We start from the raw sequence: 15,128 nt of genomic DNA on the forward strand, positions 1-15,128 counted from the left end.
AATGTGATTTTGGTTTAATATAGAGTAAGGGATTGATTATGGAAAATTGTTGTATATTCTTGCTGTTAAAAGTTGGAAGTCACCTCCTTTCGTAGTTTTGAATTTTTTCTCTTGTGTTTCTACACTTTTTTAAAGTTTTTTTTCCTTTTTCCTTTGTAGTTTTTTGTTTTTCTGTAGCTTTTGTCTTTGCTTGAAACTTAATAAAATCCTTATTAAAAAAAATAGTGTTCTGAAATCTGTACATGACAGTGCTCTCTCCCATATTATGTGTGTGCATTCAGAGACAGCTGCATGCCCAGAGACGCCGAAGCAAGCTAGAAATCCCAAGGCACTGAAGCCATTTTGTAGAATTGTAACCAAGTGAAGCTCTAATGGAAGTACCTGACCGAGCCCCTTGCTTTGTGCCTAAAAGAATAAATGTCTGTTAGCAACATTTAACCTCCTTCCTGTGATCCACTGTGAAATGAAACTTCCTGAATTGACTGAGCTCTATGCATTGCCAATTTTCTAAGGACATTATAGACTAGGAGAGAGGTTTCTCAGGCAGAGATAAATTGGCCTTGAAAGACCTGCTTGAGATATCTGTTTTTTCCTCTCTCCAGAACACACTGCTTTTTCTCACCAGGGCAGATAATGACCTTCTTTGACAAATCTGTGCAAAGGAAAAAAAAAAAGTGGTGGTGGTAGCTTTCCTAGTTTTCAGGAACCCTGAAGGGGGTCTGATGCTGACATAAAATTTTCTATACATTGAATGTAAAACTTAGATGGATTCTTTTTTATTAAGCAGTGGCCCCTTAACTAGCAATTTTCTAAGTTGAGAGCAGTTGCAGTATGTCATGCAATTTATAGATCCCTGTGCCTGCCATAAAGTGTTTTATGATAGCTTCATTCGGTGTTATTAGTGGCTGTCTCCTTCTGAAAGCGCAGCCATTTGATAATAGTCTTAAAGCACCCCAAATTACTTACCTGCAAACCACATTCCAGATAGTGTTTGTTGACAGTTTGAATAAGTTTAGTGCCCTTCTGTTGTACTTTACCTTCAAAACAAACTGATTGAATCATCAATAGCTCCTTGGCAGCTGACAGAGGCCTATCGTTGGGTTTAACCCTCAGATGGTAGGTTATCTCTGGGAGTTAACCTTTTTGCATTGTTAACTGGAGTGTTTTATGCACATGCAACTTTAGGGGAGTGCTGTGATAACCTCAGTAACCAAAGCCATACATCACAGTAAAGCGATCCGGAGTGACAAATCACTCTGGATAAAATTTACAAGGCTTGAATGTTTATTATTCTTGGGCATTCTTGAGGTTTAATCATGTTTCCCATAGTTTTAATAGGAATTAGGATTATGTTCAGACTATTATTTTATCTTCAGATGGAGATACATTATTTTATTTAATACCAACGCTCCATTTTTATAGTGAAAAACAAGAAAAATCTATTCATATTTTAAAGATGGTCCATTAGGCTACATGTGTGTAAACAGAATGCTTAGTAAATTTATATCCTGCTTCTGGACCCGTCTTCCACGTAGAATCTGTATCTGATTCTGTGTGAAAGATGTACATATAAAGCTGATTTAGAAGCCACATTCCTGACTTCAGAAACAGTGGGAAACTTTTGTGTTTACGCATCCTCTTGCCCATCTCTTCCATCTTCTCATACTTCAGCATGAAGGTTGTCGTTTGGCCCTGATTAGTCCTGGGTTCACATCTTCTAACACAGTTCATGTGAGAAGTGAGAGGTGAGGGAGAAGTTATTTTTTTGTTCCCAGCTCCATAAACCAAAGTTTATGTGTTAGTGATGCAGCCCCACCATTCATTTGTTCTTTGCTATTGCGGTGCATTTCTCAAGCCTCTTTTTCCTTTTCCTCTTCCTCTTTCCTTCATTTCCTGTTTACTTTTTTCTCCCCTCCTTCCAACCTATGTGATCCTCTTCTTTTTGCTGGAGAGACATTTTCCTGCTTAGCGGGAGCTGTCTGACAAATGAGGATGTGGGTTAGCGGCTCTTGTGGTGATTGGGAAAGAGGCAGACAATATGAGGCGGCCATTCTGAAATTATGCTTTCAGTGCAGAGATGCCCAGCTTACACTTTTGTTGAGAAAAGCCACCGAAGAAGGACTTTTCTGTCCCTTTTCCTCCCACCTTGGGCCATAATCGTGAGAAATCTTTTCAGGCGGTATGCACAAATGCAGGGCTACTTCCAATGTTACAGTAATTTGCTTTCTCGCCACAGCATTCCATCCAGATAGGGCAAGTCAGCTTTTAAACTTTCAGAAACAGAAATGTATGTGCCTCACTGCGTGTGTGAAGTTGTTTATTTGCATCAAAACAACTGAGATGACACTCAGGCTGGTTCTGCACTGTGCCTTCTACCCCTTCTGAATCCATGGAAAATGTACCCGAAATTGATCTGGGCTTCTTTGATGACTTTCTGATCTGGAGTGGGAGATGTGGGACATGAGGGGGAGATGGGCGGAGAATAAATTTATAAATAAATAAATAAATAAAAATAAATGTTGAGTCAGAAGGGGTTGTCCAATGAACCTCTCGAAGTGGAAGGTCCTTGATACGCTCAGCCAAGGGGGAAAATTCAAGTGCCGAGACAGGGATGGAAAGGAAAAGCAAGACAAACAGATGTCAGTTGCCTCTCTGTTCTTCCAAATGACATCATTATTTAGGATGCATCAGCACTGATGACAAGGTGGCTTCTAATGTCTGCTACTAATTGCCTTTTATACTTTTATCATCCTCTCTTGTGTAACATCTGCCTTGCCAAGATGATTGGGGAAGCTTTCCTGTCCATCATTCATTTGCCATTCAATTCCTCACTCTTGTTTCCCAGGATGTGAGGACTGCTTGTTCTCTTTGTTTAGGGAACAGAATTTCAGACGTTCTAAATAGTAGAAATCTGACTTAATAGTTCTGCTGCAAAGATACATCTCCTTTGATGGGGCCACGCAAGGTTAAAATGTAGTCTTCAGTCCAAAGATGGCAAAGAGATGACATGACACTGCTGGAATCTGTCACAAGTTTTGTGACTGTCTGCTTCTCGATGGCATCTTTCTTACCATCATTCAACATTTGCTGATTTGGTAACAGTGGATGTTTTCTGCACCTGAATATTAATCTTTTTTCACCTTCCATTTATGTAGGTGTTTGTAGTCCTCCCAAGCTTTGCTCTTGACATATTGTTTCCTTCTGTTCATCTCTTTGAAAGAACCCCTTGTGCTCTGAGCATTTCTGCCAGTAATACAAGAGGGAATATTGTCTTCCATTGAAAGATAAGGGACATCAGAGGCCCACAGTGGCTGAAAGGCCATTTGGAAAAGTCAAGAGACGTGTGAGAGCATATTTCAATATCCCCAGATATCCAACAATGTTTAACAATTGTCTGGCTCAGGACATGCTACACTTTATAAAGAGGCCTCTCCTTTGTTATTCCACCATCGAAGCGGCATGGCTGAGTGTTATGATCAGGTTGCTAATGGGTTTTAGCCTAGGTCAGTGTGCATATACTATTTCATGATGACTTTACAATCTCACCATCTTAGACACAGTGAAGTATGGTTGATTGTCTTTTTTGTTTGGTCTGCTTGTCAGAAGACTAAATAATTAATTAAAGGGTGACCACTCTTGCTTCTTCAACTTGGAAGGCACCCAAGAATTAGTTCGGATAGTTTCTATCTTTTTAAAAAAGACTTCTTAGTGTTCTTCTGAGAAAATTCTAGGAATGGTGTTCTATCATTGCCTTATTCCCATTCCATGTATTGAGTAAAATAAAAATGAACATATGAAAAGATCACCCTTTATATTTCAGCCTTCCCCCATAGAATTCTGAATGTGTGAGGCAGCCAACTCTACATGCCACAGTTACTCAGGCTGGTTTCTAGAATGATGGTCTATATACATTTGGCATTTGTGAGGAACATTATCAATCACCTTTCTGTTTCCTGCCAGGAATGGATCTGGCATTTCCTCTCTCAGTCTCCAGTAAGTCTGTTTCATATCTCGGTGGCTGGCTGTAAATAGCAAGTACTTGAGATGAGTTGATATTATCACCTTTCAGGGCTGGGTTTTTTTAAACATTGATTTATACCATGGTATGACCTGTTCTGTCTGCTTTTTTTGTGAATAAAGCAACATGTGTGGGTCTTTGCTTGTGAGCTTCCAGTGTTCTTAGATGAAACTTGAGCGGAAACTGGAGAAAGTACTGAAAAGCAATTCTCAATCAAATAGGTTCCTCAGACAAAAGTTTCTGAGCACTTCTCCAGTAGTGTGAACCTTAACTCATACAGAAATATCACCAGCCTCATTAAAATATTTTCCCTTACCTCAAATGTTTTACTTAAGCTTTGATTTCTGTCTGTGAATGTAGCAAGTATTTCATTTCTCACTCAGGAAACGTTGCTATATTGCAACTACGACTGCATTCAGTTGGATACCGCTCAGAGTCGTTGCAATACAAGATGGGCGATAAACAAATAAATACAATTTTTGATCTGTTCTTCATCCAATGAATTGAGATACTAATGCCCAGAATTGGTTGGGAAGTCAGGGAGTGACTGTCCCAACACATCTGCTGAGCATCCAGTTAGCTGACAGTAGAATATTCTGTTGAGTAACAGTCCAAAGAATGACATTAATAAAATTGCTGATCTCACCAGATATAAAACTTTTTGTTTGTCCCTTTCCCGAACTTTTTTTCACTGAAGAAAACTGAGGAAACACAGGTAGTCCTCTCTTAACATCCTCTTGTTCAGCAACCATTCAAAGTTACAATGGTGCTGAATGAGGGGGACTTACAACAGGTCCTCAGAATTGTGATGGTCATGTGATTACAGTTCGGGCACTTGGCAGCTAGCTTGCAATTACGATGTTGCAGTGTCCCACGGTCACGTGATTGCCATTTGCGACCTTCACTGCTGGCTTCTGACAAGCAAAGGCTGGACAGGTTTGCTAAAACAAGGAAGCTCACAAACAGAAGTCATATCTCAGTGCCTGGTACAGAGAGATCAGCAGCACACAAAATGACCAGTGTTTTGTTCTGCTTTTGGAAATGGTCATTCTGAAGTTGAAATGTTTTGCATATTCCAAATAGATGCTAGGGAAAGGATCATTTGGGGTATAATGTCCCCAACTTGGCTGGGATTAACTTTTGGATAATTTGCGTTATTTGTGTAATATATTTGTTATAAATGTTTTTACTTCCTCCTTCCCACCCCCCAGATCCCTTAGATTGTTTAACATTGATTGCTTTTGTTGCATGGAGTTTTCTTTTTCTGAGTATTTATTTTAAATTGATTTTTGCCTCTGCTGCTCAAGTTCAATTCTGTTATTTTGGATTTTATGTTTGGGATACTGAAGAGTGCCTCAAGAATGTTATTGACTGGCATGGACATATTGCAAAGGACTTGGAAATTCAAATTAGGAAATTTGAAAAGAGACTATTTAAAAAAAAGAATGGATAATGAAATGCTGGTTGTAACACCGCTGCTTAAAGAAAATACAAAAAATAGTGAGTGCAGTCATTCAAACACAAATCAAGAAAAAATATTGTGGTCCAAGTCAGCCCACACAGTGGTTTGTCTCTGCTGCACACAAGATTACCCATAGAAATGGTTCAGTGCTTTGCCCTCAGGATTCTTGGAAGAAAATGTAGTAATAACCCTAATCCCAAAGTTATTTGTTCATGCAAAGCTGAAGAACTTGAGTCTTTGGGACACTTGTTATAAAGCCCTAAGGCTTTTTGAGATGTTATACTTGGCACCTTTTTTTGGTTAAAATGCAGGATAGGACAGAGGAAATAGATATGTCCTTTCTTTTATTCAACGAATGTACAGGTTTATGAATAATGTAGTCATAGTTTGTTCTAGTGCCACCTTAGTGTAACTATTATTTACAGCATTTTAACAGGATTGAGTAATTAACTTGATTAGGAAAAGGTATATATTAAACGTGTCAGTCCTTATTTGTGTGTTAGTCTCTGGCTCTGCTCAGGGCCACAGCCAAAGCACTCTAGAACTTGATCACAAGATGTCCTCGTAGTTTTACCAGATGACACCGCAGCTATTCAAGGGGAGCTGATGGTTTAGCACCTATTATGCATGGCTTTAAAATGATCACGGTTATGAACCTACGTATTAGTGGCTGTTTCTTTTTAGTTATTAGTTCTGCAACTCCTAACTCTCCGTAAGTTATGGAGATAAGAACGTAGCATAGGAACATATGCAGTGCCCTATTGGCCAGCTAACCGCATGAGAAAGCTCACTATTCTGCCAGCAGATGGCCTTCAGAGGCAGTCACACTGTCATCAAAGCCAATAGCCATTGATCCCCATGACTTCCACAAAACTCTTTTTGCTAATCAAGTTTGCTCAGAAATGGCTTTACTTTGAACTCATCCTCACTGAAGTTGGACCTGATATTCTAAATGAAGGTCCTGTCTGTTTAGCACTTACAAACCATAGCTAAATATTCTCAACACACTGGCCGTAATCCCGCTTCAACTTGCTTAGTGGTAGAACACCCATACAAGCATCCACATTATTTAAAAGAGTTTCTGTGCATAAAATTGTCCATGCATCAAGATTGTTCATGTAGCTGAAGACTTTTGTATAGGCAGAAAATTGGAGCATGCTTGTAAAGGCTCAACGTATGGGAAGTTTCAAACATTATGTCATTTACAGATCATGAAACGGGGCAAAAATTATAATGAGCTTGTTTATCTCATGAATATCAGAATGAAGAGCAAAACTGTTAGAAGCAAAGAAAGAAAATATTGCAATTGAGATCCTTTACTACAATATGCTTATCTTAAATCTGTTAACTGAGAAAATAGCATTCTATGTAGAAATAACTTTCTAACCTGAAGGTTATATTTCTTTGTTTTATAAATGCCAATTAGGTATTTTGTCCTGCACAAATTAACCAAATTGAAGTTTCTGGATTCTCGGAAAGTAAGCAGTAAGGAACGTGAAGAAGCCATTTTGAGGGGGGCTTTTATGAAAGTGGTGAAGCCAGTGGATAATAAGGTAAGCAACTATAATGACATTTATGAGAAGAGTCATGGATCTTTGGAAATAATAGCTGACTCGATAGCACTCCCTTTAAACTTTTTGCACACCTTTGCTCCTCAGCTGAAGTTGAAGTTAGATGGCAGGTAAAAGTGTTAACATTTTATTAAGCTTGCTAAAATTAGAATTCTCCTTTTCAACTGCATTCTTCTTTTGGTTATGTCCTGCATAGCCATTTAAGGAATCAGTGCCTGTCAGCAAGAATTTGTGGTATCAGTGGAAAAAATCAATTTGTTACATACATTTATTAAATTTATTTTGTACAGAAATTAATGTTCACCATGCATGCTTTGACTTTATTACATTTTTGACCTTGTTTTGATCAACCCTTAATCTACCAAGTAATTTTAATTTAACAGGTTAGTTCTAACTTTCTAACCATTGGAAATGTCATTGGTATTACCATAAAAGTAACCTATTGGGTGAAATCCAGAAACAAGCAAATGTTATTTTCTCATACTTTATGAGTTTTTCAATGCTTTTTCCATGCTTTTTCTGCCCTACTGTTTTGTGTTACCTCTAACCTGCTTTTGAGAGTTGGGGAAACTTCTGGAACAGTGTAGGATGAGATCTTTGCTGGAGGAAAGAACTGGCAAAAATTGCAGTAGGCCCGCTAAGATTTCTGCTGATTTACTCACTTTTGGATTTAATAGTGTGGCTGTAGGCCAACAGTGGGAACCTGTATTTCAACTTCTGTACTCTGAGGGCAAATATGCCTATGGCTTGTACTACATTTGATTATAATATGACAGTGGAAATAAAATTAGAAGGAGAATGGCTGCTTCTGAATTACTCTTTTCATCCTATGGTGCTTACCAAATGAATACAATGTTTTGCGTAGACCAAGTTTGTTAGTCATATTGGAGGGGAAGATATATTACAGGGAAATGACATGGCCATTAACTGAAAAATCACAGGACCACATCGGTCGTACAGTAAGTCAGTTCTGCTGCAGTTGTTAAGCAAATCGCCTGTGGCCGTTAAGGGTGAAGTCACGTGACCATGACTTGCGACTTACTGCTGGCTTCTCCTTTGCTTGTCAAAAGCCGGCTGTGAAGCTTGCAAATGGTGATCACATGACCGTGGGATGCTGCGTCCATCATAAATGCGCACCAGTTGCCAAGCACCTAAATTGTGATCATGTGACTCTGGGATGCTGTGATGGACACAGCTTTGAGGACAAGTAGTAAAACGACTTTTTCAGTGCTGTTGTAAGTTCAAAAGGTTGCTAAACAGAGCAGCCATTAAGTGAGGACTACAGCACCTGGTAGTGTGGCTAGATATATTCAGTTTTGGCTGTTTCTTTGAGGCAGGAAGCAATTTATGTATTTATTTATGTATTTATTTTTATTTAATATCCCGCCTTTATTATTTGTATAAATAACTCAAGGCTGTGAACATACCTAATACTCCTTCCTCCTCCTATTTTCCCCACAACAACAACCCTGTGAGGTGGGCTGGACTGAGAGACAGTGACTGGCCCAAGGTCACCCAGCCAGCTTTCGTGCCTAAGGCGGGACTAGAACTCTCAGTCTCCTGGTTTCTAGCCCAGCACCTTAACCACTTCTCATTCCTTTTGTAACTATTAATATTTTAATAATTCTTATTTGCTGATTGGGGTGGCACATTGTTTACTAATGTCTTAAAATATTCTGACCACACAGTCTGTAATAAGTGAAATTGTTTGTTCTTAGTGAAAGGCTTCCTCTGTTCCTTAACCTTGCAAAATTCAGCAGTTTAACATGTAAAGGATGTTATTGTTCATTCTACCTTCCTTTTTGTAATGATAACAAATTATAACTACTATGTTTTTATACACCTGGATATCAAGTTGCAATGTATTATCTCCATATTTTGAATTTGAATATTTGAATATTCTCAACATGGGTGACAGTTAAGTTCTTCCAAAGGGAAGGATCTGCCATTACCAATATAATACTTTATATTGATATTTATTGATATTGATATTTATTGATGAATGATATTATATATGATTTTATTGAATTTTAAACTGTTTTATTGTGAACCGCCCAGAGTCACCCATATGGGGGAGCTGGGCAGTGATAAAAATATGATAAATAAATAAATAAGCCCAATCAAAGGAAGAAGAAGTGAGTTTGAGGACAGTTTCTAGTTTATAGGCTCTTCTTTCGATCCATTGTCAGAAGGAAGATTTTCAAAATTCACTGGGTAATTTCAAGTCTTGGTGCTTTTTTCTAATAATTCCATTCCATGTTGCAAACAATACAATTTTTGAATTAGTCATCTGCTAAGTCTTTCTCTAAAACATGGAAATCCTTTTAGCACCTTGTTCCAGTTTATTATTTTGATAGTCCTTCCTAAAATTCCTTGCTGTGGAATTGCTAGGTCTTAGCTAGCATAATATATTACCTTTCGTAAACATTTTAGGTGTCATGAGCAAATGCCTCTTTGTGTTCAGTAGAATTATTATCATTATACTTTATTATATGTTGCCCAAACGTTGGTTTACCTAAGAAATTGTGTTGGATTGAATCTATTAAAACAAATTTGTTGCATAAAATCTGGAGATACGAATTCTTCTCCATACTGTATAGATTACTGCTGAGGTGATTGCTATTATTATTCTAGTTATTCTAATGATTATCATTATTTGATTCCCATATTGCTGTCCGCCCTAAGGGTTCAGAAAAGTTTACAGAACATTTTGAAACCATCAACAATAAAACCAATCATCCTTAAAAAGAATAATACAAACTTTAAAGCAAGATTTATTCTTGTAGAGAAAAGCCATGTGTCCAGCTATAAAAGAGGACCTGACCCTAGATTATTGCTATCCTATAAATGCCTGAGTTAACAGGATAGTCTTCAGTTGTCCTCTAAAAGAAGACCGAGGATTTGCTCAAGAGAGAGTTCCACAATTACACGGTGGTGTCATAGAGACTTTATTCCTGGATTTTGCAGTGTGAGACAAAGCTGTTGGTATTTGGTTGTTTGAAAGGAGAAAGTCACTAAGTTACTATGGTAACAAATCACTTTGGCAGGGTGAACAGGTCAAACTTAAGTATCCTCAGGTTTGGGTGTGAAAAGATGACCATATAAGCTAAAGCTGCTGATTTGCCTGGGGGGAAGCTTGCCACCAGAAAGTTTTTAGTTTCTGTTTAAGCCCAGCAGCAGCTCGGTCCTACTCAAAGCACGTGTGCTTGTGTATGAGCTTGTAAAATATGAGCTTGTAAATCTTTTGTGCCTATCCAGGATTTCTGGATATGGAAACCTGTTTATGTTTTCTGTTTTCTGTAAATACATTTATTTTTATAGAAATGCCTGGTGTGTGTTTTTTCTGATCTCTTGGGCCAAACGCTTTCCAGCACTCTGCCACAAAAGCAATCATGAGAACATCCCCTCCCTACCTCCAGGCCTCTACAAGCTGAACTTTGGGCATAATTTGGATAGTATTTGAAGAAAGTGAGCTTTGAAATCCTAAGATGTCACCCATCTTAGAGTTGGCAGCCACTTTTCTACCAGTTGCAGCTTCTGGACCATTTTTGGATGTTGAAAGAATGAAGTTTATAACTGTAAAAGAATTCATAGCAAAGTTGGCTCTGGGGAGGTCCACAGAGCCCATCACTTGCTGTCATAAATCATGCCTTATAGAAATGTTTAATGGAGCATCAGATATTGCACATCAGTGTCTTCCTGGTCCTTGAGGTACATAAGATGTCCATATTTGTTTTGCTGTTAATAGGAGTTCAGCACTATCAGTGTGATCTGTTTCTCCCTGACCGTATTCTTACAGCTTAATCAACTTCATTGTGAAAGACAAAAGAACATGTCTCTTTGGTAAAAATTGGTTATTATTTTATGCTGGTGCGTGACCCTAATAAAGATTGGTTGGTTGTTGTTGTTTACACAAATTCCTCATTAAATTCATATTAACTTCAAATCTACATATATATAAATGTAGGTATTGAGAGGAATTTGTGAGATTTGGTGCACAAATAATTATCAGAGGGAAAATAAAACATTCTTGCAAACATTAATTGGCTTGACATGGAATTATGCTCTTTTGAACTCTATCCTGCCTTTAGTCTATTTTCATGAAGTATCTAAATTTAAGTCTAACTTTATAGTGCTAAATTGGAATCTGAGAACTTGTTAAGAAGAAAAAAACTGTGGGCACATGAGTTCCTGTGGGCTCATGGGGTTTCTCCATGAGAATTGCTTTCATTTCATACTTGACATCAGAATCTTTAGAGAGCATGTTAGCATCTCAAAGCAACATAGGAAATGAGACACAAGACAGAATATTTTCACCCAACCCACTTATGTTTACTTATATGCAAAAGTAACTAGCAAACACCAATCTTTGTGGAAATCATAAATATTTAATTTTGTCTAACTCCCTGCCTTCCTCAGATTTTTATTTTATTTTATTTTTCTTAGAAGAATGCTGCTTTCTTTTTCTTTGCTTCATTTCATCTTTTGTTGCGTTGAGTCTGTTTATGATGGGACTGTCATAATGGGGAAGATACAGTCATTCATTAGAAAACAGCTGAACATTGCAATGCTCTGCTCTCTCTCGCTGTGTGAAGTGAGTTGAACTTCATTACCCAGTGATGTTTATATTTAGAAATGTCAAAATATTGAACATCGACTGATGCTTGATTAAAAAAAAAAAAAAGCCTGGGAGCCTGGCTGGGCAAGGGGCATTGTGCCAAACAAGGGAGCTTCGTTTAATGACCAAACCACAACCTCATTTTCTAGCATAAGGGTTGATCAAAGTGGAAGATGCCTGTCCAGTGTAAAGTCTGTTGCTGTGCCTGACAGCTCTTCACATCAAAATGACAGCTCAAGAATACAACAGTCAAAATTGCTTAATTATGTCTCAGCTTTGTAATTATTCATCTCTATTCCTGCAAAGAGCACAGTTGTCATTTCTCTGACATAATTATTTAGAGCTGTGCCCTTGTTCTGTAAAAGCATGTACAGGATTTCTGGGAGGGAGTTCCAGGTGCAGGGGAGGAGAAAGGAAGAGGGAACATCCATTTTGGTGTACCTTGTAGGATGCAAAACCCTTTCTCTTTTTTGAAAAGGAGCATTTCTCTTTTCTGCCAACCCCCTGTTAATAGGGGTACTCTGAGAATTCTCCAAAAGAGAGTTTTTATATTTTATATTTTCAGCAAATATTTCCAGACAATCAAAAGCAAAATCTCTTTTGGATCAAAATTGGATCTATTTTTTGATGGTCTTGATGGACACATCCATGAAGTTTTCTTGACAAGAATATAGCATTAGTGCTTTGCAATTGCCTTCTTCTGGGATTCTGATTTCAGTTTATAGCCATGGATTTCCTGGTTGTCTCCCACCCAGGTACTAATCAGAACCGATCCTGCTTAGCTTCTTTGAGATCGGCTTAAGTTAAGTAGGTGATGCCCTGTAGCTGAGCTAGATAAATAGACAAAAACACTTCTTAATTTTAGATTTTGTGCCTGTGGTGATTGTACAGGATTAACTATACTGTCTCTTGCAAATGTGCAGGCTCCAAATTCTGACAGCCAACTCTCTTCATCCCAAATGATCAGGCAGCATCCAGAAGGGAGCTGTAGTTCTTGGTCATGTTTTTTTTTTTAAATCCGTTCAGTTGTGTCTGATTCTCAGAGACTGCAGACAGATCCCTGCAGTTTTCTTGGCAAGATTTTCAGAAGTGGTTTGCCATTGCCTGCTTCCTAGGGCTGAGAGAGAGCAACTGGCCCAAGGTCACACAGTGTCATGCGCTGCCTACCTCTGAATAACATTCAGACGCTGGTTTGCAAAGCAGGTTCTGGTTTATTTCAGGTTAGGTACAACGTTGGTAGAAAAAAGCTGAGAGTGACAGGAGCGCGCCGGTGCGGGGTTTAAATACCCCGCGCCGGTCAGCGCCCCCTCGCTCACGGTCACGTCACCCCCCTTTGTCCCATGCGTTGCCCTGCCATTGGTTGAGGGTTTCCAGGATCGCCCATCCTCAGGTTTCCATTCTTCTGCTGATTGCTTTCAGCTGGGCGATCCCCGTTGTATTGTCGCTGATGGCTTGGGTGGCTCCGTGATTAGTTTAGCTATTGTTTGTTAGCCGTTAGTCGTTGTGGGTTGATGGCTACTTAACTTGTGCCCCTTCACTTATTTCCTTGTCATTGTCATGAGTGCCATTGCGCTGATGACTTTAGCTCAACGGCACTCATGACATACTGCCCCCTTTCCGAATAGTGTTCTCCCTCGGGTTTCTGGGTTTTCCCCGTGGAGCTGTCAAAACGCCACATTTTTTTTTTTTTTTTTTTTTTTCAAAGTTCCCGCCGGAGTAGTTGTCGCCCCTCCCTTTGCTCCTCCCTCTACCACGTGCCTTCCCAGGGTGTGTCCATGGTGCGCATGCTCGGGTTCTGACCTGGCGTGCGCATGCTCCAACCACACCCTGTTTGTTTGGCTCAGTTCGGCGAGGCGAGAGGCGTGGCTGGTCGGGTGCTGCTCAGCTCCAGGTAGGGCCCTTCTTTTCTTATTTAGAGTGCGTCGCCTTTGTTGTGTCTCCTGGGCGTTGCCCCCAGGTTGCCCTGTTGACTTGCTTGCCACTCCCCCGCGGCCGGGGGGCGGGGGGAGGGTGCTGGCGATCGTTTGTCACCACCCCGTGGGCCCGGGGCGGGGGGAGTGAGTCCCGGGGGGGGGAAGGTCCACCCAAGTCGCGGGCTTGGGGGGGGCCCTTTCCCTTGGGGCACGGGAGGCGGGGGGGGGCCTGCGGGGGGGGGGTTGGATTTGCTGACCTTGGTTGCGGTTTGTCGGGGTATGCCCGGTGAAATGCTCTGGTCAGGTCAGGCGCGTTAACGTTGTGCGCCGCCACCCATTCCGGGTGGGGGAAGTGTTTCCACCTGACCAGATATTGTAGAGTTCCTCGTTGCTTGCGGGAGTCGAGGATGTCCCTGATCTCGAAGTGGTGTTGCCCGTCGATCATTAGCGGTGCGGGCTGTGGCGTGCTTGGGTGCCATCGGGAGGTGGTTGCCGGTTTTAGGAGGCTGGTATGGAACACCGGGTGGAGTCTCCGGAGGTTGTGTGGCAGGTCCAGGCGTATTGCTACCGGGTTCACTATTTGCGTGACTCGGAACGGCCCGATGTACTTAGGCCCCAGTTTTTTCGAGGGTTGGGTTGACTTTAGGAACTTGGTGGAGAGATAGGCCATATCTCCCGCCTGGAACGGCGGTTGTTGGCGCCGGTGCTTGTCGGCCTGCTCTTTGTAAGCAGCCTGTGCCTCCTTTAGCGCCGCCGTGATTACTGGCCATGCTTCCGCGATCTTCCGTCCCCAGTCGCTGGCGTCCACCTGGGGTTCCGGGGGTTGAGGTAGCTCCGGTATGGGGACAAAGTCGCGCCCCGAGACTACTTCGAACGGGGTTTTCCCCGTGCTCGTGTGGACGGCGTTGTTGTATGCGACTTCGGCGAACGGGAGCAGTTCAGCCCAGTCGTCTTGGTGGTAGTTCGTATATGATCGTATAAATTGCTCTAAGGTGGCATTAAGAACCTCAGTGGCTCCGTCCGTCTGCGGATGCCAAGCCGTAGATAGGGCCTGTTGGGTCCCCGTCAGCTTCAGGAAGGCCCGCCAGAATTTGGAGGTGAACTGTGTGCCCCTGTCGGTCACCACACGTGCGGGACATCCGTGTAGCCTGTACACGTGGATGAGGAAGAGTTTGGCTAGTTGTTGTGAGGATGGGACCGACGTGCAGGGGATGAAGTGGGCCTGCTTTGAGAAGTAGTCCTTCACCACCCAAATGGCCGTTTTCTTCTGGCTGGGTGGGAGGTCCACTATAAAATCCATAGAGATTTCCTCCCATGGGCGGGAGGGTTCTGCCACTCGTTGCAATAGCCCCGCGGGTTTGCCTGGTGCCCGTTTGGCCCTAGCGCACGTTGGGCAGGACGCCACGTAGGTTTTTACGTCTCGCCTGAGCGCGGGCCACCAGAATTGGCGCCGTGTTAGGTGTAGGGTCTTGAGGAACCCAAAGTGTCCCGCTTGCTTGGCGTCGTGTGACCTATGCAAGATCGCCTGGCGTTGCGAGTCCGGGAC

General features: G+C 41.3%; 1 protein-coding gene across 2 annotated transcripts in view; it reads left to right on the plus strand.

The window, feature by feature from the left end:
* Positions 1–15,128, plus strand: part of LRMDA (leucine rich melanocyte differentiation associated) — an 871,997-nt gene that overhangs the window by 488,747 nt on the left and 368,122 nt on the right. For both annotated transcript variants that reach the window (XM_063307686.1, XM_063307685.1), the window contains exon 5: positions 6,907–7,033. In XM_063307686.1, the coding sequence (XP_063163756.1) occupies positions 6,907–7,033 (127 nt within the window). The remainder of the gene's footprint in view (positions 1–6,906; positions 7,034–15,128) is intronic.

The sequence above is a fragment of the Candoia aspera genome, chromosome 6, assembly GCF_035149785.1.
Source record: "Candoia aspera isolate rCanAsp1 chromosome 6, rCanAsp1.hap2, whole genome shotgun sequence".
Classification (NCBI taxonomy): Eukaryota; Metazoa; Chordata; class Lepidosauria; order Squamata; family Boidae; genus Candoia; species Candoia aspera.